Source organism: Typopeltis vanoorti, chromosome 22, assembly GCF_054136105.1.
Source record: "Typopeltis vanoorti isolate ZY-2024b chromosome 22, IOZ_Tvanoo_1.0, whole genome shotgun sequence".
Classification (NCBI taxonomy): domain Eukaryota; kingdom Metazoa; phylum Arthropoda; class Arachnida; order Uropygi; family Thelyphonidae; genus Typopeltis; species Typopeltis vanoorti.
The window spans coordinates 88,305,464-88,332,978 of NC_143570.1; the positions used below are offsets into that span (position 1 = coordinate 88,305,464).

General features: G+C 36.2%; 1 protein-coding gene across 3 annotated transcripts in view; it reads left to right on the forward strand.

The window, feature by feature from the left end:
- The window catches only part of LOC150094550 (beta-hexosaminidase subunit beta-like), a 364,235-nt gene that overhangs the window by 33,890 nt on the left and 302,830 nt on the right, over window positions 1–27,515 (forward strand). Inside the window, exon 1 of one of the 3 annotated variants that reach the window (XM_090411845.1) lies at window positions 6,513–6,748. The exons of the other annotated variants lie outside the window; for them this stretch is intronic. Coding sequence (XP_090267971.1) covers window positions 6,653–6,748 — 96 coding nt within the window. The 5' untranslated portion in view covers window positions 6,513–6,652. Of the gene's footprint in view, window positions 1–6,512; window positions 6,749–27,515 lie in introns of those variants that run through there. 3 annotated transcript variants of the gene reach the window in all.

The window sequence follows — 27,515 nt, forward strand, 5'->3', positions numbered from 1 at the left end:
CCTGGCATTGGAATTCGGGCTTTGTTCGTGGAGTTGCTAACTGTAGTCAAGCCCTGGATAACAAGGGTAGCCAATGGTAGGCCGTATGTATGGCAGCAGGATTCGGCCCCTTGCCACACCTCTGGGAAAAGTCAAAAATGGTTGTCTGAAAATTTCTACGACTTCACCAGTCCAAATGTTTGGCCTCCAAACTCCCCAGACCTTAACCCCATGGATTATTTTGTATGGGGCGCAGTTGAAAAAGACACCAATCGCACTTCCAGTAATACAAAAGCCCAGTTAATGGATAAAATTAAAACAGTTTTTGCGGCCCTTCCCAGGGAGACTGTAGCATCAGCTTGTTCGAGGTTCCGAAGCAGAATTGAAGCTGTGATCGATGCTAATGGAGGTTATTTTGAGTAAATCTTGTTGATAGTATTGTAATTAACTCTGCCTGTAATGTTTTTTTGTCAATTCATTAAATTTAATAGATACAAAGAAGATTTTCTTTTTCCTTACGAAACTGTCAAATTTATCCCGAACACCCTGTATATCCAAACCTGCGAGAAAAGTGTGGCTGAAGTACACTAAACCGCATGCGTCTAACTATGGGGAGAAATATTCTACGATTCATGGAAAGTTTTATTAAAATAAAATATTCTTATAGAATCGTACTTCTTCCGCTTACGACGAAGTTCCTTTCCGATTATCCCGTTGAAATCATTATGTAAACCGTAAGATTTCAGCATTCAGTCATGCTAACATGACTGAATGCTGAAATGTGTAAGCTGTTTTTATATTCATAATGAAGGTTTATTTTCTTGATCATGAGAATTAATAATATTTTTGGTTTACAGATCAAGTGTTGATCAATTTTATTAATTAACCAACTAGTTTCGCCACACTTTAACTGTTGGCGTCTTCAGGGCACTTACATATAGGTTGAAACAATCTCACAATTATGTGTAACTATAAAACTGACAAGAATAACTGTAAAAGACTGACTAGAATAATTACAAATAAAATAGTATCGAACGTGCGTGAAACACGTATCGCGTGTACAAGATTAGCTAGCTGTTGCTAAGGAGCATTCTGTAGTTTGTATTAAAGTTCATTTCTTTTGTTTTTAAAGATTTGATTAGGGTTTTCCGTTTCTCTGGGAGTATTAGGCCTTGATTTCTGTTAAGGTTGACAGTAGAACGGGCGACTGTGGCTGCTATTTTTGAAAATTCTTGAATGGTAATCTTCCTCTAAGTAAGGGGAACAACTTTTGTCCCACTCGATGACATGGTTAGTTGTAGAGAAATGAGACGATAGGCCAGAAATGTCATGTCTGTTGATTTTGACATAGCCAATGTGCTCTTTTTGCCTGATTTCAAGGCTTCTCGAAGTCTGTCCGATGTAACTAGAGCCACACGAGTATGGAATATTATAAACTCCAGCATATTTATAGAAAGGGTGGTTGTCTTTTGGAGATCTTAGTAGTTTACGAATAGATTCTATTGGTTTAAATGTTACTCTTATTTTGTGTTGTTTGAGGAGGCTGGCGAGCTTGTAGGAGATGCCACTTACAAACGAAATTGCAATAGTTTTTATATATTGAATATCTTCTTGTTCTTTTTGTGGTGGTTCAGAGAAAAGGACTTTATTGACTTGTCTTCTTGGATATCCGTTCAAGTACAGATTGTTGGAAATAAATGTTAACTCATCTTGAAGGGTCTCATTGTCTGTTGTGATGCGAAGCGCTCTATTCATGTGTACAATGCTGAGTTTATGTGAGATGTGGCGAGAGGAGCTGAAATGTAGGTAGCGACCTGTATTGGTCGGTTGTCTATACACCGATAGATTTATACTGCCATCAATTTGTTTTTTGATTAAGATGTCTAAAAACGGTAGTTGTTTTTCTCTTTCAAGTTCCAGAGTAAATTTAATAGAATGATGGAAGGAGTTGATCTTTTTGAGAAAATCATATAGGTCATCTTTGTTGTTGTTCCACACGATGAAGATATCGTCCACATATCTGAACGAAATTTTAGGTTTGGGAATAATTTGGGATAGGATTTTATTTTCTAAGTCTTCCATAAAGAGCACATGAAGATGAGAGTGGGCCCCCATCGCCAAGCCTGTTAATTGTTGATAGATCTTATTTTTCCACGAAAAGTAGTTAGAATTTAGGCAGTGAGCAAACAATGAGGTTATATCTTGTGGGAACAAGGTACTTAAGATGTCAATGACCTGCACTACAGGAACGTTTGTAAAGAGAGAGGTGACATCTAGGCTGGCTAGAAGATCATTATCTGATATGTTGATGTTTTTTAGCTTTTCCACAAAATGTTCAGAGTTTTTAATGTAACTCTCTGAGTTGTGGATGTGTTGTTGTAAGTTTCGAGAGATGTTTTGACAATAAGTAGGTAGGAGAGTTTATTGCATCAACGATTGGGCGTAAAGGAATACCATCTTTGTGCAACTTTAGGAACGCCATAGAGTCGAGTTAAAGGATGCATGGATTTTAGTTTTTTAATTAAGTCTGTTGGCCAGTTGGATAAATTGCGTAGTAATTCATTGGTATCATGGTGGTTTTTTAATGTCGAATCTTTCGTTAAAAGACAGTAAACGGACAAGTCAGATAAATAGTAGGTGGTTTACTTTTTGAACTCAAAGGACTATGAGAACAGTATTACAGTACTGTTTCCTTTATCTGCTTTAAGTATTATGATGTCCTTGTTGTTTTTTAAATTACGAATAGTTCTTCTATCCAACCAGGAGAAGTTTTGTTTTGGGGAATAGGGAGAGGAAAGTATTATACAACTTTTTAGTCTTAGATCATTTGCTGTGTAAGGCGGTAATAATGAGATTCCTTTTTCTAGCCTACAGATGAAATCCACCTTAGGAATCTGTTGAAGAGCTATTGCATAGTTGAAACCTTTCTTGAGAATAGCGATTTCAGGTTTCTTTAAGATATGGTTTGAGAAATTAAGAATAACTTGGTTGTCCGGTAGAGAAGGTTTAGACTCATTGTGGATGGTATAAAGCTATTTGAAATTTTTAATCTGGGTCTGTCTGCTTTTGTTGAAAGCTTTGGCGAAACTGGTATTAATCATTCTATCCAAGACTTGCCAAATTTCCAAAAGTGTGGCGAAACTAGTTGGTTAAGTTAATAAATTTGATCAACACTTGATCTGTAAACCAAAAATATTATTATTAACTGTTTTTATATTTTTAACCAATTTTCCTCTGTTATAGTGAAATAATTGTTTACGAATTATACCATTCAATTGCTGTGTACAGTACTGTTCTGTAATGAAACGAGTGTACGCTGCTTCTGTGCACTTTCCAGTAAAACTTTCAACTGGAAACGTGCTGGATAAGAGTAATTCTTCAAAGCTGCTGCTTTATTAATTGGACTTCCCTCCTCCTATGAGGGAATTAACTCGTCAGAGTAGGCAGGAGAGCTGGATTATCAAAATTCTCAAGTTCAGAAATTGCGCTGATGAGAGTTCGCCATATACATAACGTGAAGGTTTAGACTTATCTTCAGGGATGAGGAACATCAAGAGCGGACTTATTCAAAAATAGGTACATTACGTTCAAGTTGGTGTACTGTATAGTTTGTTTTTTCTTTTCTGTATAAATTTCCCTGTTGTAGCAATCCGCAGTTTGCGTCATTCTGACTGGTTTGCAAAATCTCCATCCTTTTCTTGAAACAACCAAATTGTGTTAGTAACAGAGGCCAGTATTTTCACTAAAGTTTTTGAGGGACACAGCTTGTTCCCCCTTCTTGTTTTTTTCGTCTGCAACTTTCTGTGCTTCTACTCCGTTAAGATCTTCACTCGTCAGCTCTCTTTCAGCTTGTGGAAGAGCTAGTGTTTAGGTAGCAGTAAACTGAATCCTCTAAATGTATGAACATCTTTTCAGCAGCTTCTTCCAGACAATCCTACACTTCACTGTACCCTAGGATCCATACTGCAAGATGTTTCTTCCAGAGGTCTGAAGGTTTTCTCACCTTCAGTAGCAGTAATAGCCTGAATTTTTTTTCCCAATTAATGCTTTGAAGACAGCAATACCCCCCCCCCCCCCAGTTTTCGTAAGTCAACAAGGACTGACCGTAATTAACGAAGTAAATGAACTTTGCACTTCCCCAACTACCTTCTGATATTTTGTTGATTCTTCACAGTTACTGGCTAATATAAAACTACAAAAAAGGAATAAAATAAAAACAGTTCATAACATAAAATATGGAAAATTCAACTCGCGTTGCGTTTTGTTTGCTACACGATATTCGCCATCCGCTTTTTCGTGTTGCTTTTGTAGTTTATTTTATTTCGTATGGTGATTCAGAGGCCGGGAGCCTCTTTACAGGGAGGTACGGCACCACCTCAATCCCCCCCCTATTTTTATCCGGCCTCGGGACCAGCATAGCTGACATATCCATTGTATGGTACCAAAGGGTGTTGACGACGACGAGGAGTATGCATGAGTGCTCGTCGGAAAGATAAGCGAACATATTTATCTTACAATTACTTACTAATCTTGTTATAACGAATACAATATAGATGGAATGTTGTATATTTGCACCTTATTTTACAAAAATGAACGACTTTTCCATAAACGATTAAGATGGTCATCTGTGCTTAGTTTTTCAAATATGCTAACAGACTCATATTAACATCATTATTATTCCCCGGATGCGATACAAATTGAGAGCTGATATGAACATGAAGCAGTTCGATGGCTTGCTGATGTGCACGCTTTTCTATCGTGGTGTGTATCTTTATGTAAGAATGTATTTTTAATGGATTTATGAATACACGCGGAGGACCGGATAGAAATAGAACGTAATCCGTGAAGTCCCTTCTCGAAACTATAGGAAAAGACATTCTCTTAGAATGAGGCCTCGATATAACCCTCTGTCAATATTTTTCAGAAATAACGGCTGAAAGTGATGTGCTTTCTTATCCCCCCCCTCCAGAAATTTTCAGTATTTACGAACTGTAAAAAAAAAAAAAATCTTCAGCGATTTCAGCTGAAGCATATTTGGTCAAAAGTAGTATGAAAATGGCTCATCTCATTTGACTTACATTTTTTTTTTCCTCCAGCGATTTCAACTAAAGGAAAGCACCTCTAAATTGCAGCATTGCTTTCTTCAGTTGCCATAACATACATCAATTTTATTTTCCCATTGTAATAGTTATTGGTATGTAGAGTGCTCATACCAATTAAAACACTCGTAAATGCGTACGAGGTGAGTACGGTCCAGCTTTGTGTAGTTTAACTGATTTTAATCTTGCGTTGCGGTAGGATCATCTTAATTGTCTTGCACACTCAGATTTGAATCTGCACACATCCATCGGATTGAAAGTGGTCTTTAAACAAAGTGCACTCCGTGAAGATTTACTGCAACAAATTCACCTTTCGTCTGAAAGTGATAAAAGTCGATGTTAGAGGTGAATGCTAAGATGATCCGTCGCTAATGGGTTAAAAAAAAAGTTGGAGAAATCTGGTCTGAATAGATTTTTAAAAAATGTCTGTTTAACAACAAATTTTAAATGACATTTTCTGTGCAGCTACTTTTTGGCGTCATAAATTAACATATTTCGTTTTTTTCCTTCTAATTAAAAAAAAAACCAAACATGAATGCATATTGCATATGAATACATGAATGTAATAACGTGCGCATTTCCATGTACTGCAACACACTCCCATCTACAGACGATGGAGTGCTTTGCCACTTCAGCCGTTATTGCAATAGAAACATGAAGTATTGCATCACGCCTGTCTTATTCTTCAAACGAAAGTATTTTTGCCATATTAATTAATAGCAAAGTCTAATTTGTATACCATTTTATAATTTACTAACTATATCTCAACTATCGAAGTGCATTCCACGAAAGAATATTTGCCGTTTTCTAACCCAGAAAAACTCCTAACATGTTTAGCTCCAGTGTAGATTGCTGCGCAAATTTTGTAAATTACATTACTGGTAGTTTCTTAAAGCTCGGTGTAACATTTTATCTAATTGATGTTATTCTGTTTTTTTGAACCTCGTTTATTTGAAATCATTAAAAAATCGCCATTTTTTTCTTTTAGAATAGTACGTCTAAATATTGCCGACAAAACCTACTTCATACTATTGCGTCCATCCCTCCTGACGGCGGCCAACAAATGAATTGTATGCTGGATCACTGCTTTCCACAGGTTATGATCGTCGGCTGTACTGTCAATCAGTGTGATCGTTGAACTAGTCGAGTCACTGCTTACGTATCGATCCTTCAGCATCTTGAAATCTCATCTTCGAAGCATTTTACAACCTCCGGAAGTTAGAAATATCTAAGAGAGCAAGCGAAGAACCACTAGGACGGAGTTATTTTGGGCTACGAATTTTTGGGTACTTTAGAAAAATATGTGCGTTTATCATGATACAAAAAAAAAAAGAATAATAAAAATAAACTTGAGCAATCAGCATTAATTTCAAATTTGTGAGGTCAAAATCCAAGTATAATTTCGAAATGGGCGAATGAAAAAACTCCTTTCTGTGCTGCCCAAACAGCAGTTTCAATCTTGAGCTCTTGTTAAAACAATTAGGCGCGACATCAATCATATTTCAGCTTTTCAATTCCAGATGGCACTATTGTAACATTATCAAAGTCTGTGCTGATTTTCTGGCATCATTCATATGCAGAGACATCATCATGCTTGTCAAGGATTTAAGTCTAGAGTGCCCTACAAGTCGTCGTTGGATCTCTTAAGAGGACACCCCGTTTTCCTAATGGTTTGTAATTTAAGGCTTGTTTCGGTAATCTTCTGTTTTTCATTCTTTCAACGTGTTCCATCCATTTTATGTTTATATTTTTTAAATTTTTTCTATTACTGATTCCTGGTTTAATTCTTTAATAATTTCTTCATTTCTTTTGTGATCGAATAGAGTATGCTTTGCAGTTTTTCTCAAACTTCATTTCAGCTATTATTAATCTTTGTTTTATTGCCAGATTTCACTTCCATACAATAGGACTGGTATGGCTATGTATTGTATACTTTCGAACTATGTTAGGTTTAATATAAAGTTGTTACACCTGTTATTTATTTTTAAATGTTTCGCAATTTTTAGGTTTATATCTTTTCATTTTCATATATAATCATACATCCTAAGTAGTTAAATGAATTCACTTGTTCTAAAATCTTATCTATTACTATTTTAGTTCTTACTGGATCTTTTCCTTCAAAGACCATCTTTTTTCATTTTTCTGTTGATATTATCATTCCATAATCTTTGGCTATCTCATAACTTACAGAAAGATATTTTTAATTTATCTTCAGAATTTGTAATTATTTGGTCATCGGCAAAAGGAGTGTGTTTAAGATCACAGTAGGAGAAAATTTAATTCCTTGGTGGAAATTTTTATTCCATTTTATTATTATTTCATTTAGATAAATATTAAAAAGAGTTGCTAAAAGGGGACATCCCTGTCGGACTCCTCGGTTTATCTCTCTCGTACATGATAGTTCATAACTTAATCTTATTTGCATTTGATTATTTTCCTATATACTTGTGATAGCTTTTAGAATATTATTTGGTATTTCTCTTTCTTGTAATACAAGAAAGAGAAATATTTGTAATACACATTCATTTATTGACCTTTTCAAAGTCAATAAATGTAATATGTGTTTCTAAATTATATTCTCTTCTTTTCTCTATTATTAATTTTAGGCCTTTTTTAAAATAAATTCTGTACTTCTAAAATAAAATTTTCAGAATATTTTATTAGTTATTTAAAATTATGCTATATATTTTGTAACAGAAATTTAATATACTTATACCTGTATAGTTTTTAGGGTCATCTCTGCTACCCTTTTTTAAAGATATGGATCACAATTGCTTTTTTACATTCCATCGGTGGTTTACTTGTTGAATAGACTTTATTTAAAAATAATAGGAGTCTTTTTTTTTTGAACCTTACTCATGCATATTTATATAATTCTGAACCTACCTTATCTTCTTCAGGTGGTTTTTCGTTTCCTGTTTTCTTCAGGCTGATTTCTAATTCTTCTTTAGTTTTTTTCATTTTCATTAAATATTTGCCAGTTATCTTTTTTAAAATATTTATCTATCCACAATTCTGCATAGAAATTCTAATTTCAATTCGGTGTTTATTTTTTACGTTTTCTTTAGTATCTGTACTTAAATGTTTCAAACTCTTATATACATTGGGTCTTACTTCATATAAACCATGTTCTAAATTAGAAACAAATTTTGTTTCTAATTTAGATTCTGTCTTTTCCTGACTTCTCTTTTAGCTATGGCTCTTATTCTTTTAAATTCTATTTCATCTTCAAATCTTTTACCGCTTAACCATCTATGATAGGCTTCTTTTTTTCATTTTGATTATTTTTTTTGATTGTATCATCCCATATCTTCAGTTTTTTATTTTTTTAAAATTTTTTTTGGTCGTCTTCTAAGCTTTCATTTGCTGCCCTATTTAGTATCGTTTTTATATTAAGTCATTTTATTTTGTCTGAATATTGGTTGATTCTTTGTTCATATAGCCATTGTATATTTGGGTCATTTAGTTTTATAAACAAATGTTTAAATTTTCTTTCTGTTCTTATTATTTGTAGCCATTTAGGTGGTAATCTTAATTTTATTTTAACGAGGAAGTGGCCACTACTTATTTCATATTCTTTGTGAACTCTAACATCTAAAGAGAACTTTGCTTTTCATAAATTTACGATAAATTAATCTAATATTGATTTCCATTCTCTTGCTGTCCAAGTATATTTATGTATGTCTTATTTATTTTAAGGTTATTATAAACTTTTGCAGAGACAACGGAGGAATATGACCAAAAATAATCATTTGAATCATCGAAAGATTAAATAGCAAAAATTTTGTCCTGATATCTTCTTATCCCTGCGCAATTGAAGCAAGTTTTCAGCGCATTCAATAATAAGTCGGAGGGAGCTTCGTGGCGCACACCGTAAACTTGTCGCTCTCGCTTCGCCGCCCTCTAAAATTGAAGATAGTTAAGTCTGCTTTGCCAGCTAAAGTCCCATCACTTAATTAGCAACCACCAGTATGCAATTCCACCGCCCTTTCCTTAAGTATTCTGAAAAATGAGAGTATTAGTGTTACGCTTAGTACTCTTATCGTTCATTCCTTACATGGAATTTTAGTTGCTTGATTATGATGACACTTGTAGAGAATATAACTATCCTTCTTGACTAAACATGGAAAAATTTACTGGATAGTACACACGAGTACTCAGAAAATACTCCTATTTATTAGGTGTTCTAAAATAAGCTTTAAATGTTGATTGATTGAATTCTTCACTTTAAATTTCGTTTTATTAGCAAACACCACAATGATGAGTCATCGCGTCCGCATAACTTCGCAATTAGTCTGTCTTTCTATTGATTGGCACCGATAGATTTTGAAACTATGTTGGCAATTTCTTTTAAAAGCATTGGAAGCAGTGTGCTTTTCTTTTAAAAGCATTATTTTCGAGTTCATCTTGCCTCTGTGTGTGTGTGTGTGTGTGTGTGTGTGTGTGTGTGTGTGTGTGTGTGTGTGTGTGTGTGTGTGTGTGTGTGTGTTGATCAGTGCATTAAGAGCATTGGCCCCTTGAATTCGGGTTTTTCCATCCAAAGGGATTCGACAATGCCCTTTGGAAAGAATTTCAACAGAAAACACAACAATTTTGCTCATATGGAATGAGCATGTTTTTTTTTTTTTTTTTTTTTTTTCTTCCCATCGGAAACGCATGTTTTCTTCCGCAAGCTATCTAAGAGAACGCACCCAGTTAATATGGTACGCAGGCGTCGGATGTAAATTGCATCAACCTTAATTCCGAAAATGCCATTTACATGTCGGATATTTACTATTCAGTCAAAATGCAAGCAGTTCCTGAGGTGCAGTTCGCACACTACAAACGTGGTGTCCGAAAAGCAGATGCCGTTCAATACTTTGACGAAATCATCGCTTCAGTATATTTCCATTTGGTTCAGAAGAATCTCCCTCCTAATAAACATCGTAATTAAGAATATCAGCAACATTCTGCTCATACATCCGGCAGTGATAAGTTTTTGTTTTTTTTTAACCGCCAGAAAACTTGATTTTATGCATGCGAAGCGTCATAGAACTGAGGATGCAAAACTGGCCTGCTTTAGTTGCTTCAGAAGTAATTTCCAAACAATCCCAAACCAGTGAATTGCATGATAATATTTTTTTCTCTCTCCCGTATCCTCCCCAGATTGTACAAAGTGGCAGTATTTCGTGGTATTTTAATTGGAGGTCTCGCCCTGATTTTATTTGTTTTGACTGCAAGTCAGTGAAACTTTTTTTTTAACCGTAAATGAAGTTTATCTAGCCAAATTTCAATTGATTATTGTGAGAGGGAGAGTGCATAAAGCACAAACGAAAATTCCTGGAGACAGCTGACCACACCGGGTCCGGCTGGCCTCACAAAGAGGTCCCGAAAGTGTTTGCTCTTTGAGCAGCATATGATGTGGAGAAGTGGCTTCCAAATGTCCTGAAAAGGCATCATCTAGATTTTTCTTTTTTTTTTTCAGTAGCATAAGTCATTGGGGTGAGTCCATTGATAGCTGCTGAAAATCATCAGGGGAATCCTGGTGAGTGCAAATAGCATTGATAATTCCTGATGACGCTCGCACCATATCGGATCCGGCTGGCCTCATAGAGAGGCCCTGAAGGAGTGTGCCCTAAGTGCTGCCCTTAACGTGGGGAATTCAGCCAGAAACAGGTTGGTTTTGGCAATTTTCATTAGAATTTAATAAGTGTTCTCCGAATGTGTGTGTTTCATCATCGAATAAGTACCAATCGCATTTTTACTCTCAGCTTCACACTCAATTACTTCATTTATAAAATTAGTAATCAAAGAAAAGTAAATGGTTCATTTGATAGCTTTTAGAGTAAAACTGAAAGGCGAATCGTCTTTTAAAATACTCATCCCGAAGGCACCACATTGCCAAAGATTTTACTTTTGTAACTACAGAAAGTTTGTTTCGGTGTGCAAACTTGGTATAAAATAATAGATATTTATTATTATTATTATTATTTGAAGCAATAGTTTAAGCTGGTGTAGTGTGAAATTCCTGGGTGCTAAAGTGTGGCCATCTTTTATTGCCAGTATTTAAGTTAGCATATAACTAATGTTTTAGTTATATGCTAACTTGAATTGAATGATGAATTGTTGTGGGAGCTGATAAATTCCTTTCGTCTGAAGGAAGTGCTGAGCCGAAAAGGAAAGTACTGCTTCTGGTGTAGTGTGAAATTCCTGGGTGCTAAAGTGTGGCCATCTTTTATTGCCAGTATTTAAGTTAGCATATAACTAATGTTTTAGTTATATGCTAAAGTGTTAAGTGTTTTAAGTTAGCATATAACTAATGCAAATTTCTCAAAGAGCTGCTGATGCGCCGTATGTCAGTAGAGCTTAATACCCGTATTACATACGGATTTCTGTGTAACTGAAACACTTTTACTCTACGATCCTGAATCTTTCAAGTGCTCTAGTAGTTCCGATTTTCGCCATCAAAATCTGGTCGAATTGGGTTCTTACACTTAACTTTTTATGGGCCAATGATTGTACCTCCAAATGTGCTAAATAAATATAAAAACATAAAAATGAATATTTAAATAATAAAGGCATTTTTTGGTTTTTGAATCGCTGGAGAGCCAAACAATCCAAAAATTACGCTACATTGCAGCGTTTTTTTTTTTTTCTTTTCTTTTTTTTTTTTTTTTTCGTGTGGCCATTTTTATAGAAATAGCGGTTCTTCGATGACAGGGCCTAGTTAGGGACTTTGTGGTCTTGTATGAAACAGTTGTTTTGTATCTCTTAAGTGTGATCAACTCTTTCGTCATGCCGATACCACTCATGCGTAGCTTTCCTCCCTTGGGTACGCGCAGGCATTATTATTACGTAACACCTCCAGGGAGTCCAAAGACTCATCGAGGGAGGGCACTACTCGACAACTCTCCGTGTCCACCATCTACATCAGCGCCATCTACTGCCCACCACTAGTATTTTACAATCACAAACACCCACGGCATGATGCGAACCCGTAGCCTTTTGGCTAGAGAGCGGATACACTAACCACTTGGCCAACCAGAATAGGAGAGGGAATTGTGAAGGAGGTTTCTAAAACAGTCAAATCGTTTAAATTAAATTAATAGAACAATTAATATCAGGAAACTCGACCAGCAACACCGTAGATCTTCCCCTCCCCTCCATTTTCTTTCTTCATTTGTGGAATGATGAATTGTTGTGGGAGCTGATAAATTCCTTTCGTCTGAAGGAAGTGCTGAGCCGAAAAGGAAAGTACTGCTTCTGGTGTAGTGTGAAATTCCTGGGTGCTAGAGTGTGGCCGTCTTTTATTGCCAGTATTTAATGCGGTTCTTCTTAAAAAAAAAAAAAAAAAAAAAATCGCTGAAATAAGTATGGATGTCATTCTTCCCGTCTGCTAATTGAAAAGAAGCAAAGATAGCTGAGAGGCGAGTTAAGAAGGAGAACGCCGTGCGCTATTGATCATCGAACAGCTCCGCGAGCCAGAGAACGTCACTTCTGTGCCAGAGAACGCTGTGTTTACGGACCTGCGCCAAAAGTGTTCCTCTTTCAGCCGTAATCGAAATGGCTGATGTTATTACAACGAGAAATTACTGGCTAGCCACATAAAATAAGTTATTTATAAAAACGTTCTATCAATATCGGCGTGCAGAGGCCACACTAGACTGTTTCATACAGCAATGGAATTAGCGGAAGTAATGCACCATGACTGACGGCGTTAGATTAAATGAGGGGGTTTAAATAGTAGCATGAGGCTCGAATTGCAACCGAAGAAAAATGTAAACAGGGCTTGCACGTGGCTGTGAATCGCGAGGGGAAATATTATTGCGCATGGTGAGGAAGGGCTTCTTTCCATAAGTAGGAAATCACAATTGCTGTAAGATTTTTTTGTTCAGACAGCTGTTAAGCAAAATTTTCAATATAATTTGAACTTAAGCAGGAAAATGCGCGCACACAGACGCAAGTAAACAGTAGAGAGTTGAACCTGTCTTGCGTAACATACGAAGAACAAAATGTTGGAATTTTAAAGCAGCGAAAATATTTCGAGCGTGCTGACAGACGGGACCGTTTCCGCAAGTGATGATACTGCGTCCAGCCAGCCAAATTTAAGGCGAAAGAGTTGTGAATATACCAAAAACAACCCTGTTGAGGAAGAGGGGGAGGGTAAATCTTACACGTACAGTTAAGATTTAACTTTTGACTATCGTGTAAGAAACATTTAATGAAATCAAATTTGACATTAAAACTTATTTTAAATACAAGAACAAGAAATCAGTGCTATAAAACCAATTAAATATCTTAAGACAAGCGGAATCTTTTATTCGATTCTGTTAAAAGGCGACGTCGTCCAACATGAGGATTTGGTGCTTAATGTCAAAACTAGGTAATTGTGATTTTGTGTTTGGTAGTTTTCAGAATGACTTACTGCAAGTAATAAAAGCGAAATATGAATAAAAAATGCGCTGATATGTATTAAACTTTTAGTGATAAATTTTTAATGATTTCAGAAAGTATGTACATAATTTGCTGTGTTTCTGAAGAATATGCCGAAGAAGCAAAACTTCACAGACAGGTCCACAGTGAGGAGTATGAAATCGCTTTTTTTTTATTGTTTTGGACAGAATGTTGTTATTAGACTCGCGATTTGATTTCTTAAGTAAGAGCATATTTGACTACATAATTTTGTAAATTGCAAAAAACTGGTACACACACTAAAATCAAGTAAATGATAAAATAAAATCTTGCTAAATTTGTTTTGAAGCTAAACATAATTTGTATTCATATGCAGGTCCTCTTCCACACATCACCGTTATAGTGAGTGTGTAATTGAGATGAAATTTGGGGTACCGTGGAAAGTCCACACTTCATGAAACGGTGATCAAAGCATGTTTTTACGCAGGGCCGCGATGAAGGGATTGTATCCAGAGGGCAAGGCAAATCCTTCCCATCTCTTCGTCTGTGAGAAATAATCAATTGAAATTGTGGCGCAGTTAATAGGGCCGTTGAACATGTGGGTGCGCTGCATCCCCGTAGTACAACCTATTTTAAACAGGACAAATGAACAGTAAAGGAGTTCATACACACAAATACAGGAAACACACATTCATACTGGAAATAGAAGCGTCGAAATTCCGATCCTAATGAGTAACAGCGAATCTTATTCGAAATGGAACTGTGTATAAGAAACCCTTAAGGATAAAATTCGGTTGTCTTATGTATTTGGCAAAGAGAATACCGACGAAAATTATTTTGTTTGAACGCCACATTTAGCCACCGAGTGCTATTAACTGTCGAATATGACAAAAAAAAATCCATATTTTTTTTTTAATCTCTCACCCTGACAATTTCAGTTTATTACATTAACTTTATTAATAGTTAATAATAAAGTTAAACTATATTAACTTTATAAAATGAAATTTATTACATTTTCTGTCTTCAGCAATATCCACAATGGCTCATACAGTATACAACTCTCTCCCCAAATCCTGTTCTCATCCCCTAACGACATATCCAAAGTTGAGCAGTCTTAACATGCTTATATTTATAACAACCACAAACTCATCAGATTTTCTGATTACAAAATTGCCTTTACGACGAGTAATAAACTCTGAAATTTACTGAAACAAAACTACAATAACTCCACCTGATGTGCGCTGCTTGGAAAGAAGTCAACGGACACCAACCTTGTGAAGAACAAACAGTCGGGGCGACCACTTTATAGGACGCAGGACGGACCTCCTTTCGCTACGATGGCTGCAGCAATCCTACGGGGCATACTTACTATAAGCATATTGATTCGAGTAATGTGACGCTTGCATATTGCAGTCCTACCATGGAAGCCACGTTGTGAGCCTCGGTTCCGAATGTTTTCGTGCCAGTGGATGCCCGGAACTCTGCAGTTAACGTGTCGGCCGACAAATAGCTGGTTTTTCATATTTTCTTTCATAACACCCGACCGGTCACGTTCGGTGAATGTGGTGGATTGTCCACTGCGAGTAGCACTTGCAGTCCCCCCCCTCTTCCATCTTAGTATACTATCACTGATTGCCGACGTGGGATGACCCAATTTGTCAACAGATAAGCCTGCAACATGACATCCTATCGCAATGCCCCTTTCAAACTCCGTTAGTTCCCTGAGACAGCATGTACAAATACATCACGGATCAATTATTCTAGACCTTACTCAGTAACTAGTTTTAAATCATCAGTTATAATTTCATTTTATTTGTCTCAGAGAACAGTGTGTTCGTGTATGTGCTGAAATAAAAACAGTACGAAAAATTGGGCTCCTGAGAGAGGCCTCCCATTCGGCCAAGCGCCGTGGTATGCAAACGCACATCCACTGAGCTACACAGGCTCTTTTATTTATATATATATAATATTCTTCAGCGAGATAACCTTTAATCGTTTAATAACTGTAATGAGGCACATTAACTAAGTTCGCACTTCGGTGAGTTGAGTTGCATGAAAGTCGTGTTTCTACGTCCGTCATTCCGAAGATGTAAAACTGGTATGTGAAAACACTTCAAAAGCCCCCGCTTGTACTTTTTTTTTTTACTCTTTCCCCTCCCTACCGTCACGCAGTACCACGAGAAAATAACTGGTATGCGATGGTAGTGCAACAAAAATCTGGTCATTATGCATGCAGCTGGCACGCTCTCATACTGCAGCCCCACTTTTGGGCAGCTGCCAATTAAGCTTAGTCGAATATTTGTTCCCAGCCAATGGTGTTAAACCGTCCATTTAGTTCCGAACACTGCCATCGTTATTCCCTGGTTATTTTTCACCTGCCTCACTCGTAAACAATAGTGTTTTCTTTTCTGCTAACTCGAATCCAGAAAACAGGTTTGGAACCTCGAAATCATCACACGAACACTCTAAACAAATTTTTGTATCGTTTTCTCCAAGAGGGGAGGAAAAAAATCTGAAGTATCGTGCCCTGAAAAGGTTGTCGTTTTTGAGCTAATCACAAGTTTTGCTTTTCCCCCCTCTTAAAACTGGCCAATTTCTGCCTGTTTGTTTGCATTGATCATAATCATGCATATCTTTCACTATTTAAGTTTTATTCACTTCTTAGATTTGAAGATCTCCAGTATTTCAGCTTTCTTGTATACTAATAATGCGGTTTTCTTTCGTTTCATTTGTAGACTTAAAAAGACTATCATATTATATATAAAAAAAATGTGCACATAATGCGAACATCGCTTTGAAGATCTTATAAACATTCACCCGAAAGTTTTTTTTTAAATGCTTATTTCTAATGAATAATCAAACAAGATTAAAGCCAGAAGACAATCGTCGATAGAAACTAGCAATCCAGCTGTGAACAATCTGCAAATGAAATCAAACAGGAATTGAAGTGAACTCTCAATTAAAAATTCTCAGATTGACGAATGCACATTCTCTCAGTTCATGCACACTTTCCTGTGCTTTTCGGAAAGTTTATTACTGCAGTTGGGACGGTGCAGTTTTGGCGACTCCACTCGTTCCTTCGGCCGCTAAACCCTACCGACTGCACGCTGTTGCGAGGACGCGTGTTGCGCGAGCAGCGGAAGTAGAAGCGTCGGGCACCTACTGGGTAGGCGAGGGAAGAATAATTAATCGCCACAAACCACGTGTGCAACATTTGATATTTTTGAACTCGAATTTCTGTTTCGGCTTAGACATAAAAAAATATCATCTTATTCTTATTATTTTTTTTTTTTCTGGTTAGATAAGGAATGCGGACTCGGCGAACGTGTTTTACGAATGATAAAATATGATACAGAACACGAGATCCCATAAATGATCGAAAAATGGAACTTATTTTAATTCGAAGCAAAAGAATTTTTTCTCGAAGAGTACAAAATATTGATTAAGAAAATGAACATCCACTCGCATTGTTTCTTAAATATCTTGTGCGGTTTTTCTACATCGAAGGGAATGAACCTGTTTTTAAAAAATTCATCTTAAATCAAATCGTTTTTTTTTTTCCCCTCATCTTTCACGCTGAAAGCTACTTAAGTGAAAAAGTGATTTGTCACCACCGCACAAAACCAGCATGTGGCAGTGATATGAGGTCGCCTGTTCAAAGGCAGGAGTGGTAAACATGCGTAATGAACATCATTCAACACTCGCAAATCCAGACGTATTACGAGGGATTGCATTTCAAGCATAAGGGTTAATCAGGAGTGGAGGGGGGGGGGACAGGAATTTTACGTTCAACTCGCAGGCTCGTCTCAACTCCGAAAGATTATGCAGATGGCCACATTTACTTGTGGACGCCCTTCCAAATAATTTCGAAGACATCCTACGAGGGAAGGGCTGAAAAGTTCTGATAAACATCTAGAACAAAACTATTAAAGCAACTGATGTAATCGCAAGAAAGAAAGAACATATCTTAAAACCCTTTAATCCCCCATGTTTCATTAAATAGTAATAATTTGTCTTCTTATCTTCACGGAAGATAAGAAGACATTCTTCTTGTCTTCTTATTTCACGGAACTCGAACATTATGTTCGAGTTCCGTGAAACAGTGCGTCGGACGAAATATCAGTTGAGATCATTCCATCTTAACATTTCACGAGAATGTTTACGGGTTTCCGTGGATGCGAGTTCTCAAACCACCCTTGGATACATTTTTCAGTAGTTCTCTCTGGTACAGGGTGACCCATACATCGCGAAGAGGTTTAAGCTTTTAATAACTTTTTAAAAAAAATTTTTATTCTTTTTTGTTATAAGGAAATGAAAAACATCACGTAAATGCTTTCCATTTTCGGCTTCACAAAGACGGGCCCTTTCTACTGCATGTTTCATGACAACTGTTGGATTGTTTACATACACCTTTTTCCTTCGGGTGACCCCATAGGAAGAAGTCGGGAACCGTCATATCTGGAGAAAGCGATGTCGGCGATATGCTCTTTGCGTTACAATAATCGAATGGTGATTTTCAAAATGAAACTGCACGATTTTGGTTCGTTGTTGGGCTCTGAAGTTTCCACGATTAATTTCCCAAATGTTTCTTAGAATACCCAAAAAATAATAATAAAACGAAAAAAAAACGAATAATCAAAAAAGTTATTCAGATTTTAAACCCTTTTGTGACTTATGGGCGACCCTGTATATATACGAACTTCGATAATTATCGAAGCTCGTGCTGTTTGCCATCCTAGATGGATTTCTTGAAGGAATAACTGTAATATCAGTAAATCACTGGCTTAAGAAACGTCGATTTCCACGTTAAATGTTGGACGTAATGAGATCGGACCGACCATCTCGCTCAATTTTGAAACGGTTGCTGTTCGGGTCAAAAGGAAGAAACAAAGTATAAAAATATTTTAAGCTGGCCCGGGAGGTCGAAAATGGATGGATCTCAACTCTTCCTCCCCCCGCCCCCTGAGAGAGTAAACTAATGTTTGATCATTGAGGATAAGAATACAGGAAACCTCGCTTAACACGATTAATTAATCCGTCAAACAATGCGCGCTTAGCGAAATCGCGTTAATCAAATAGATAAACAATAGGAATAATTATAATTCATCCATCAGTTAGCGTAAATGTGGATAAAAATCAGAGTATAAGCTATATTAGGAGATAAAATCATCAACTCTAAATAAAAATTAAAACAATTGATTTTTGTTGATGTCTAAACATTTGATGGAGCTACTTTTTTACAAAAAAAAAATTAAGTGAAGATGTTTGAATCGTGTTCGACTTTTTCATCTTGTCATGCAATTTGCGACAGTTGGCGATCGCGTTATCAAGATTTCGGCGGACTTCGAAGCTTCGTTCCATATCAGGATCAGCATCGAACAAAATTTCCTTAGCATACTCAATGTGATTGAAAACTAGCTCAAGTTCGTTTGCAGTTAGCGTCTTAGTAGTAACATTCTCCTCTTGTTCGCACTCCTTATCTTCATATGCACGCTGTTCTTCTAGTTGAAAGAGATCATTCTCGCTTAACTGTTCTGGATGGTAATCGAGCAAGTTTCTCACATCTTCATTATCCAGTTCATGAAATGCAAGTTCTTTTCCAATTGTGCTCATTTCTTCAATTATGTTAGATTTTTGATTTTGCGTATGATAAACTAACATAGGCTTGAGTTTAAAGTCGCCTTCTGCATTGCATAAGACGATCTTTATATACTTTGTATCCTGGTTCAGATGCTTCAGTTTTAGCTGGGAAAGTTTTTGTTGGCATATGCTTCCAAAAGACCAATTTCGTCGACGTTGAATATTTGCCGATCGTCATAATCATCTTCCTGAATTCTGAATTATCTTTTGCAATCCGTCAGGAAACTTGGCCGCAGAATCTCTATTAGCATCAGCAGATTTCCCAGCTATTCTTACGTTATGCAGTCCAGTTAGATTTTTAAAACGGTCAAACCATCCTAAACTCGCAGTAAAGCTTTCACATTCCTCTTGAAATCTGGTCTCTTTCAATGAGGTAAAAATATTGAGAGTTTTTCCTGAATATTCCTTGTACTAAGAGGTTCTTTTTTTTTTTTTTTTTTTTGGTTACAATCCTCAATCCAGAGCGATAGCACACGCTCCATCTCGATCATTAAATGGCTTCTATTTCGGATGATCTGCATCCTTAAAGAAGCTTTACAACTTTTCCTTGTTCTTTGTATTCTTTGCTCTTATTTTATATAGTCCGAATTGTAGACTCGCTGTATCCCAGGTCTCGCACAATCGTATTACTGCGCCGCTTTCATGTCTTTTAATGATTTCCAGCTTTTCCGCTCGCTGCAGATTGACGGCAAAAAAAAATTCGCATAACGCAAAGATATCGCGTTAACTCATTAATCACTCGCTTAAAGCGGGAAATAGTATAATTTCACTCAATCGCGCTAACTGATTATCACGCATATCGAATTCGCGTTAAGCGAGTTTTTTTGTACAAAGCGACGAAGACTTGCTTTCTACCTGAGTGATGCGATATCTGTCATTTAAGAGAGACACTGGCGTTGCAATATTTAATGCCGATCGCATTGAAGGCGATTCCGGCTAACCTTTTCTCATTCAACCGACAAATCTGAGGTTTCAGTTCATTCGCCAACACTAACATACCGAGTTTCATGGATTTTTAATATCGCATAGGAAATACCAGTATTTCACAAACAGGTCAGAACATGCAGTGTATAGACATAATACACTAGTCTCATAACCTTAGCTACAGTTCAGGAATCAAACCCATATCAAAACATTAGACTTAATACATCCTCGCCACTTTGATCGCTCTTCTTTTAATTGAAAAGTGCTTATGCTTGCTTCACGTCACAGCCGAATCTCTGATTGAAGCGGAAATCCTTGCCACATTTAAGTTGTGAATTTATAGACATTTAATAAACCAGAAAAGAAATGAAAAATAATAACGCCATTTGATCATGGAGTCGAACTGCGCATTCATCACTCGCATATTGGAGGCACTGTGGATTCCATAGACGTTATTTAAAAAATAAATAAAAACCGGGAAAGGGCTCTATCACGGGGAAAGAGATAAAGTAAAGGCATTGACTGTGCTTCCCTTTTCCTTTATAAAAGTATTTTACCCATTGGACAACTCACAGGGTGAGATTATTAGAGAATCGATCTACGATGAAGAGCACACTAACCAATAAAGTGGTTAGTCCAATGTGTAAAGGTTATAATAATAGCTTTGATCAGCCACATCTACACTGTAGCAAGTAGGAGTTGATCTCCTGAATGTGCGCATTTAAATCGTTTGTCTGTGGACTTTTTAGAGGGAAGTTCAGAACAATTGTGGAATTTTGGTTCTCGAGATAGACTGCAGTTACGAAGAATCGATGTGATTGGAAACGCACTGCTCACCAACTTGTATTGAATGAGACGGAATTATTTGCAGGATGTAGAAAGCAAGAAATCGGGGGTCATTCTTGGAAGTTGAGGGAACACACAAGACCAGCGGAGTACTTTTGTTCCCTGCCTAAACAGTGGTGGATGAGGAAATGTTAAAATCACGGTTCATGTTTGTTAGCATTTGGACCTCACTTGATGGCGGCTGTGCTTTCGTGTAGGTGTGTAGGCTACTTTCATAACCAATAAGAGGACGACACGAGAGATTGTATGACCTAAAGCGATCAATAATCGAATTGAGTCGTTTCCTAAAGGCTTTATCGTAATGTTATTCAACGGAGTGTTCATATACGGTAAAATACTTCAGTTATTCCCATAAAAAAGCGTTTGATTTCAATTCACTTTCACGCTTAATATGCAACTACTTCTTTTTTGCCTTGGCCTTGGTATACATTGTAATTTTGTTCATGTATTTATACAAAGTTGCTATTTTCTTATAAGCGTGCGCATTCAAACTTTCCTGATGAATCTTATTATGGCCACTTACAATAAATAAAACTGTAGAAATAGACTGTATTTATTTCTGTTCATTGCAGCCTGTTTATCAGTTTTGTGCGATGAAGAATCTCATCTAAGACCGGCGGTTGAGTTACAATAGCATTTAATTACAACGTTTTGTTGCTCCACCCACGAAAGGTTATTTGCAAACCTATAGTACATTTTGTACTTTCGGTGTGCTAAGGATATTTTTCTGTTTTTATTTATTTTTTTAAGTAGTCCGGGAGCACTTCTCTAGAGACCAAACTTAACTTTTTCAAGCCACTTTAGGTCTGCCATGAGCAGGGTGGTGAAATTCATTTCCCTTTCACGTAACCATCACATCGAACATGTAACACGCAAGTGAAAGCGGCACATTGAAAATTTGCCCTTAAAAGTGAAGGTAGTTTGGTAATACTCACCTTTTGATAAAGATTCAAGTTAAAATTTAAAAAAAGCGTTTTTAAAATTACGAAATATCGTGGTACCGTAAGGTGTCTTTGAATTGTCCTTCAGTATAACTAATTTGCTGCGTGTGTTTATAACTATAATCGAATAAAATAATATGATGGGGCAACAGGATGGTATTTCATGCCGGCTAGGGCGTCGCGATTAAATAAGGCAAAGAGTCGGCTACTGGAACAATCTCCAACACAACAGCTAGAAGAAGAATAAACTCGATATCAGAAGAACCGAAGATAGGAACCGTCAATATAACGTGTATTAATGGAAAGGAAATAATTGGCATCACTGAAACAAAAAAAAAAAAAAAAGTGACCTTATTAAGCAAGTACAGGATGCTATTTTTCAGGCAATAATGATCAAGGAAAGGAAGGAGTAACAATAAAATTCAACACCATACACGAAGAAAAACTTTTTGATTGGAAGGCAATTTCAAGTGGAGTTATGTGGGGAAACTTCAAAATGCGGACATAGACATTAAAACTTATTTGTGCCAATGGTCTCACAGAAACTTCTTGTAAAGAAGTGGAGGAAATTTTTCGAGTCACTTGAGCAGATAGCTGAGATAAAGAAAATGGTGAAAAAGCGGTTGAGATCTAAACAGCAGAGTAGGAGGTGAATCCCACCGGACATATAGAAGTGTAGGAAAAGTTGCAGAAAAAGGCGAGGCTACGGAGGTGGAAGAAAAACCCATCACCCCGTACGAGACCGGTTAACTTACCTTTAGCCGGAAGAGACCAGATAAAGGTCCCCAAGTCTTGGGCGGGAATCAAACACAGCTCTTTTCGAACAAAGGACTTTGTTTATACCGACTGAGCTACGGAGGCTCTGCTGAAGCAGTCTGTGATGCAATAAAGGGATCTCGAAATGAACTTGCATTGATTTACGAAATCTAATTACGTTACAAACAGATAAGCCTCAATCATGATAGGGCTAAACATTGAGGTCTGTGCAACGAAAGAAACTGTGTAGCTTTCTTCTGCACTTGCAAAGGTGTTCATAGCACTGGCCGAGTGGATAGCATGCCATAAAAATAAATAAATAAAAATAAAATAAACTGCCACCATCCTCGTATGGGTGGAATAATAAAGGTTCTTACGTCCATGACGCGGAATTCTAACGTCCAGGACAAATCTTCATAGCGTTGTCTGAAACTGGAGTTCATTGAATTCTTCCTTTAGACTAAAATTGTATCCGAGAGGATGTCACCGGAGAAAATCCTTTTCGAGATTATCACTCATAAGTTGTAAATTTATCTCATTCAAATACCGATGGAGCGAAATAGAAAAAATATTTTAGCTATATAAGTATTATACTTATATAGCTAAAATAAAGTCCAAACTGCGTGCCTGCTTAAACACCAAGATCTAAGAGCAGCTCTGACAACTAAATAAGGACTGAAACAAAACGATTAATGCTGTCACAATTGCAAATTAAGAAATTTTTTAGAAAAATTGGTTCACAAAACACTGGTTGGTAATTTTTGCATGAAATGTGTAGAGCCGAAAATAATTCTCGAAGAAAGTTCTTCTTTAATGAAATAAATGTATAATGAGAAATCTATTGTAATATTTATGTAACTATTTTACTGTTCAGTTATTCCAATATTAATTCAGTGAACTTTTTGACTCTGAATGTAGTGTATATGAACACTTAGTTGGCAACCCTGCCTGCTCCGTTCAGATTAAGACTGTGTTCTTCACTGTCCTCGGAAAATACTTTTTTTTTTTGGGGTCGCGTTCTAAGCTTCATTTACCTGAAGGCTGTTTTTGTTCTTATTGGACGTCGAATCTTATATTCAAAAATCGGAAAAGCCTCAGATCACTCAACGGGAAGATCGAAATGCTGGAATATTCGAAGAATTTTAACATTAAATGCATTTTTATCCAGAAATTTTAAAAAAAATAATTCTTTCTTAACGCAGGTTAGTTGTACATCTTTAGTTCTGAAATATGTAGTTCTTAAATTATCTATTGTTAGCATAATATATAATTTTATCAAATTCCATTTGAAAAAAAAAAGTACTTTAGATATCTTTTGCGCGGCGTGTTCGTGACGTGCATTTCAGAAAGGCTGTTAACTATGAAATTTGTTTTATCGTAATTTGCGTTTACTTTTATAATCCACGATTTCCTAATAGAAAACTGGTGAGAAATCTTTGAGAGATTAAGATAAGCCCTTTTGTTATTTGTGTAATCTCCCCCCCCCCCTTCTCTGAACGTTTTCATTGAACACACTAAGCTCCTTGCGATGCTTTAGTACTGCGACTCTGAGAAGAATGTTTATTTCTTAAAAACATCCACCCCCCCCTCCCCGTCTACATTTGAGCTACAAATATTTTTTTTTTGGTACAAATTTGCTTCATTACTATATATATATATGGCTGAAGCAAAAACAACTCGTGTAATTTTAGATTTGTATAACTTCGTAGTGTATCTTCATATCTTATCAAAAGATGGCGCCACTTTATGCGTTCTTAATTGTCATTATGACGAAATACATTAAGCGCACAAACTGTGAGGGCACTTTGCGTTACTAGTGACGTACTTGCAGTGGAGTAGTTGTACATGATGCTAGTATATTTAGCATCATGCACAACAAGCATAAAAAAATCTGGTTTTCATATCCACAATTCGTGGACTTCAGAACCAAAATTGACTTTCATTTTGCATTACTTGTATTGTGTTTTACTAAATTTCATTCTCCAGTATAATATAAGTGTGAAAATAATTGGATGTCGTGGGGAGAGTAACAGTCGCTCATTCTGGACGGCAAACTACGTAGTTACGCTACTGAGTATAATTCCGGGATGGAGGCTGGTCGCGAACAATGGCCAAGTACCATTCTGCAATGCAGGGAAAAAGTACGAAATAAAAGGCTCATCTGATGTGTACTTACACCTCAACGAACCTTTAAAGTATTTATGGCTGGGAAAGCCCGAATTTGTAATTTTATGTCAATGAATGAATAATGGAGAAAAAATAATAAATCTTTGCCTTACAAATAATTTAGTAATAGCGAATACTATGTTCAAGCATAAAGAAATCCATATGTTTACCAGGGAAGAGCCCAGTAGAAACGAAAAATCTATAATCGATTACGCCATCATAAGCAGATCATACTGGAAGTATACAAAAAATGCAAGAGTCTATAGAGGTCCTGAAATAGGCAGGACCACTACTTATTAGTATTGGAAACAATCCATAAAATAAAAGTTGAAAAATGTAGAAAAAGTAGCAAGGAAATAAATGTTAAGATAAAGAACTACAAACTAAAGAAAGAAGGAACAGCCATTGAGTATAAAAGTAAAATAGAAGAGAAGATGAAAGAAGAAGAAAAAGAGATATATATGAAGACCAAGCTGTAGAAAACCTATAGTATAGGTTCAAAACACTTCTTCTAGAAACAAGCAAACAAATTTGTGGTGTATCATTAAATAATAAACAGAAGAAACATAAAACACCCTGGTGGACTGAAGAAATTAAAAAGAAAAAGCAATTGTGGAAGAGATATATAACATCAAAGCTGCAGGTTGATAGAGAACTATACAACAACCAAAGAAATAAAGTTAAAAACTTAGTGAAAGAAGAGAAAAGAAAATGCTAGAAACACTTTGGACATACTTTAGAACAAAATTTTAAAGGAAATCAAAAACTATTGTATAATGTTTTAAGAAGAATGAGGTCAGAGAAAGAATGCCCCATAAAGTTTATCAAAAATAAGGATGGAAAGTTACTCACAAATTCCGAAGACATCATGGAAAGATGGAAACAGTACTTTCAAGAATTATTGGAAGATGCAGGACATGGAAAAAATAGAACCCTAAGAGCAAGACACACAAGCAAAATAGAAGATCAGAGTGAAGAAATTCATCCAAATGAACTGTTAGCAGCAATAAATAAAGTAAAACTGGGCAAATCAGCAGGCCATGACCAAATAACACCAGAAATGATAAAGAATTTAGGAACGAAAGCAATAAAATTTCTTTTACACCTATTCAATGTTGCATGGAAAAAGAAAATTATTCCCAAAGGCTGGGAAGTAGCTATAATAATCCCTATATTTAAGAAAGGAGACAACTGCAAATGTGAAAACCATAGAGGAATTTCGCTTTTAAGCGTTCCAGGAAAATTATATGCCCGTATTTTAGAAGCGAGGCTTAGGAATCAAATAGAAGATAGACTTCAATATGGCTTTCGAAAAAATAGAAGCAGGCAGGATCTTATCCTCAGTCTTAGACAAATATCAGAGAAAACATTGGAATATGGAAAAGAACTACATTCATGTTTTATAGATTTTGAAAAGGCCTTTGACCGAGTTCCCAGACACTTAATATGGCAAACATTAAAGAAAAACAAGATACAAGATAACTTAATAGCAGCCATTCAAAGCCTCTATAAAAGTAACAGAAGTTATGTAAGCACCTGTAATGATAGATCCAAAGAATTTGAAACAAACGCAGGAGTGAGGCCCTCAGCCCTCTTCTCTTCATTATAGTAATGGATGAAATTTTAAAGGCATGCCAAACAAAAACAAAAAAGTTCCACCTAGGATACAGGAAACTGAAAGAAACCAGGATTTCTCACATGGCTGTTGCAGACGATGTAGTGATTCTAGCAAATACAGCTGAAGATCTGCAGTACAATATCAACATTTGGTATGAAGAAAAGGAATATGACCATAAATATAAATAAAACTAAAACAATGATCATATCTAGAAACCAACCAAAACACATAATAAAAATAGAGAACCACCAACTGGAACATGTCCACTCCTTTAAATACTTGGGATCATATATACAAGAAGATGGTAGACTAGACACAAAAATTAACAACAGGATAAGAGGGGGAACAAAGCTATTCTATGCAACGAAAGGCCCACTCCTAGATAAGAAAGAAGTCACCCAGAATATCAAAATGGCAGTGTACCGTTCAGTGTTTCTACCAATATTAACATACAGTTGCAAGTCTTGGTGTTTTACAACTGGAAACACAAATAAACTACAAACAACTGAAATGAAATATCTCAGGAAAGTGGCACAAAAAACAAGACTAGACCGAATAAGAAATCAAACTATAAGAGACAGCCTTCAAGTTGCATCTCTGAACCAATTCATAACACAAGCCCAAATGAGATGGTTTGGACATTTTAATCGAATGGAAGAAGGAAGAATAGCAAAAACTGTATACGAAAGCCAGAAAATAGGAAAAAGAAACATAGGCAGACTCAGGAAAATTTGGCAAAAGGAAATTATTGGAAAAGAAGGGAATTAACTGGAAAGAAGCAAAACAACAAACCTTGGACAGGACGGCATGGAAATCTCTTTGGCAAGATCTCGACGCTTAAAAGCATAAGAGATCATAGACGAAGAAGAAGAAGAAGAATGAATAATTTGTCTAAACAAATGATTTCAATTAGATCACAAAGCAAACAGAAAATATCTATATTAATTTATATTGAAAGATAAATACAGAATCTAAATCTAGATTAGAACTTATATTTACCCAAGACAGAAGACTGCTGTAGAGGTAGTCTGTGAGGAACGAGTTATGCGAATAATTAAATCCTTGGCAAAAATATTATGTATAAAACCCATTTAAATGGGGAGGAGGGTTATCCCAATCCGCTTTAAAAGAAAAAAAAATTTTGATCGTTGCATA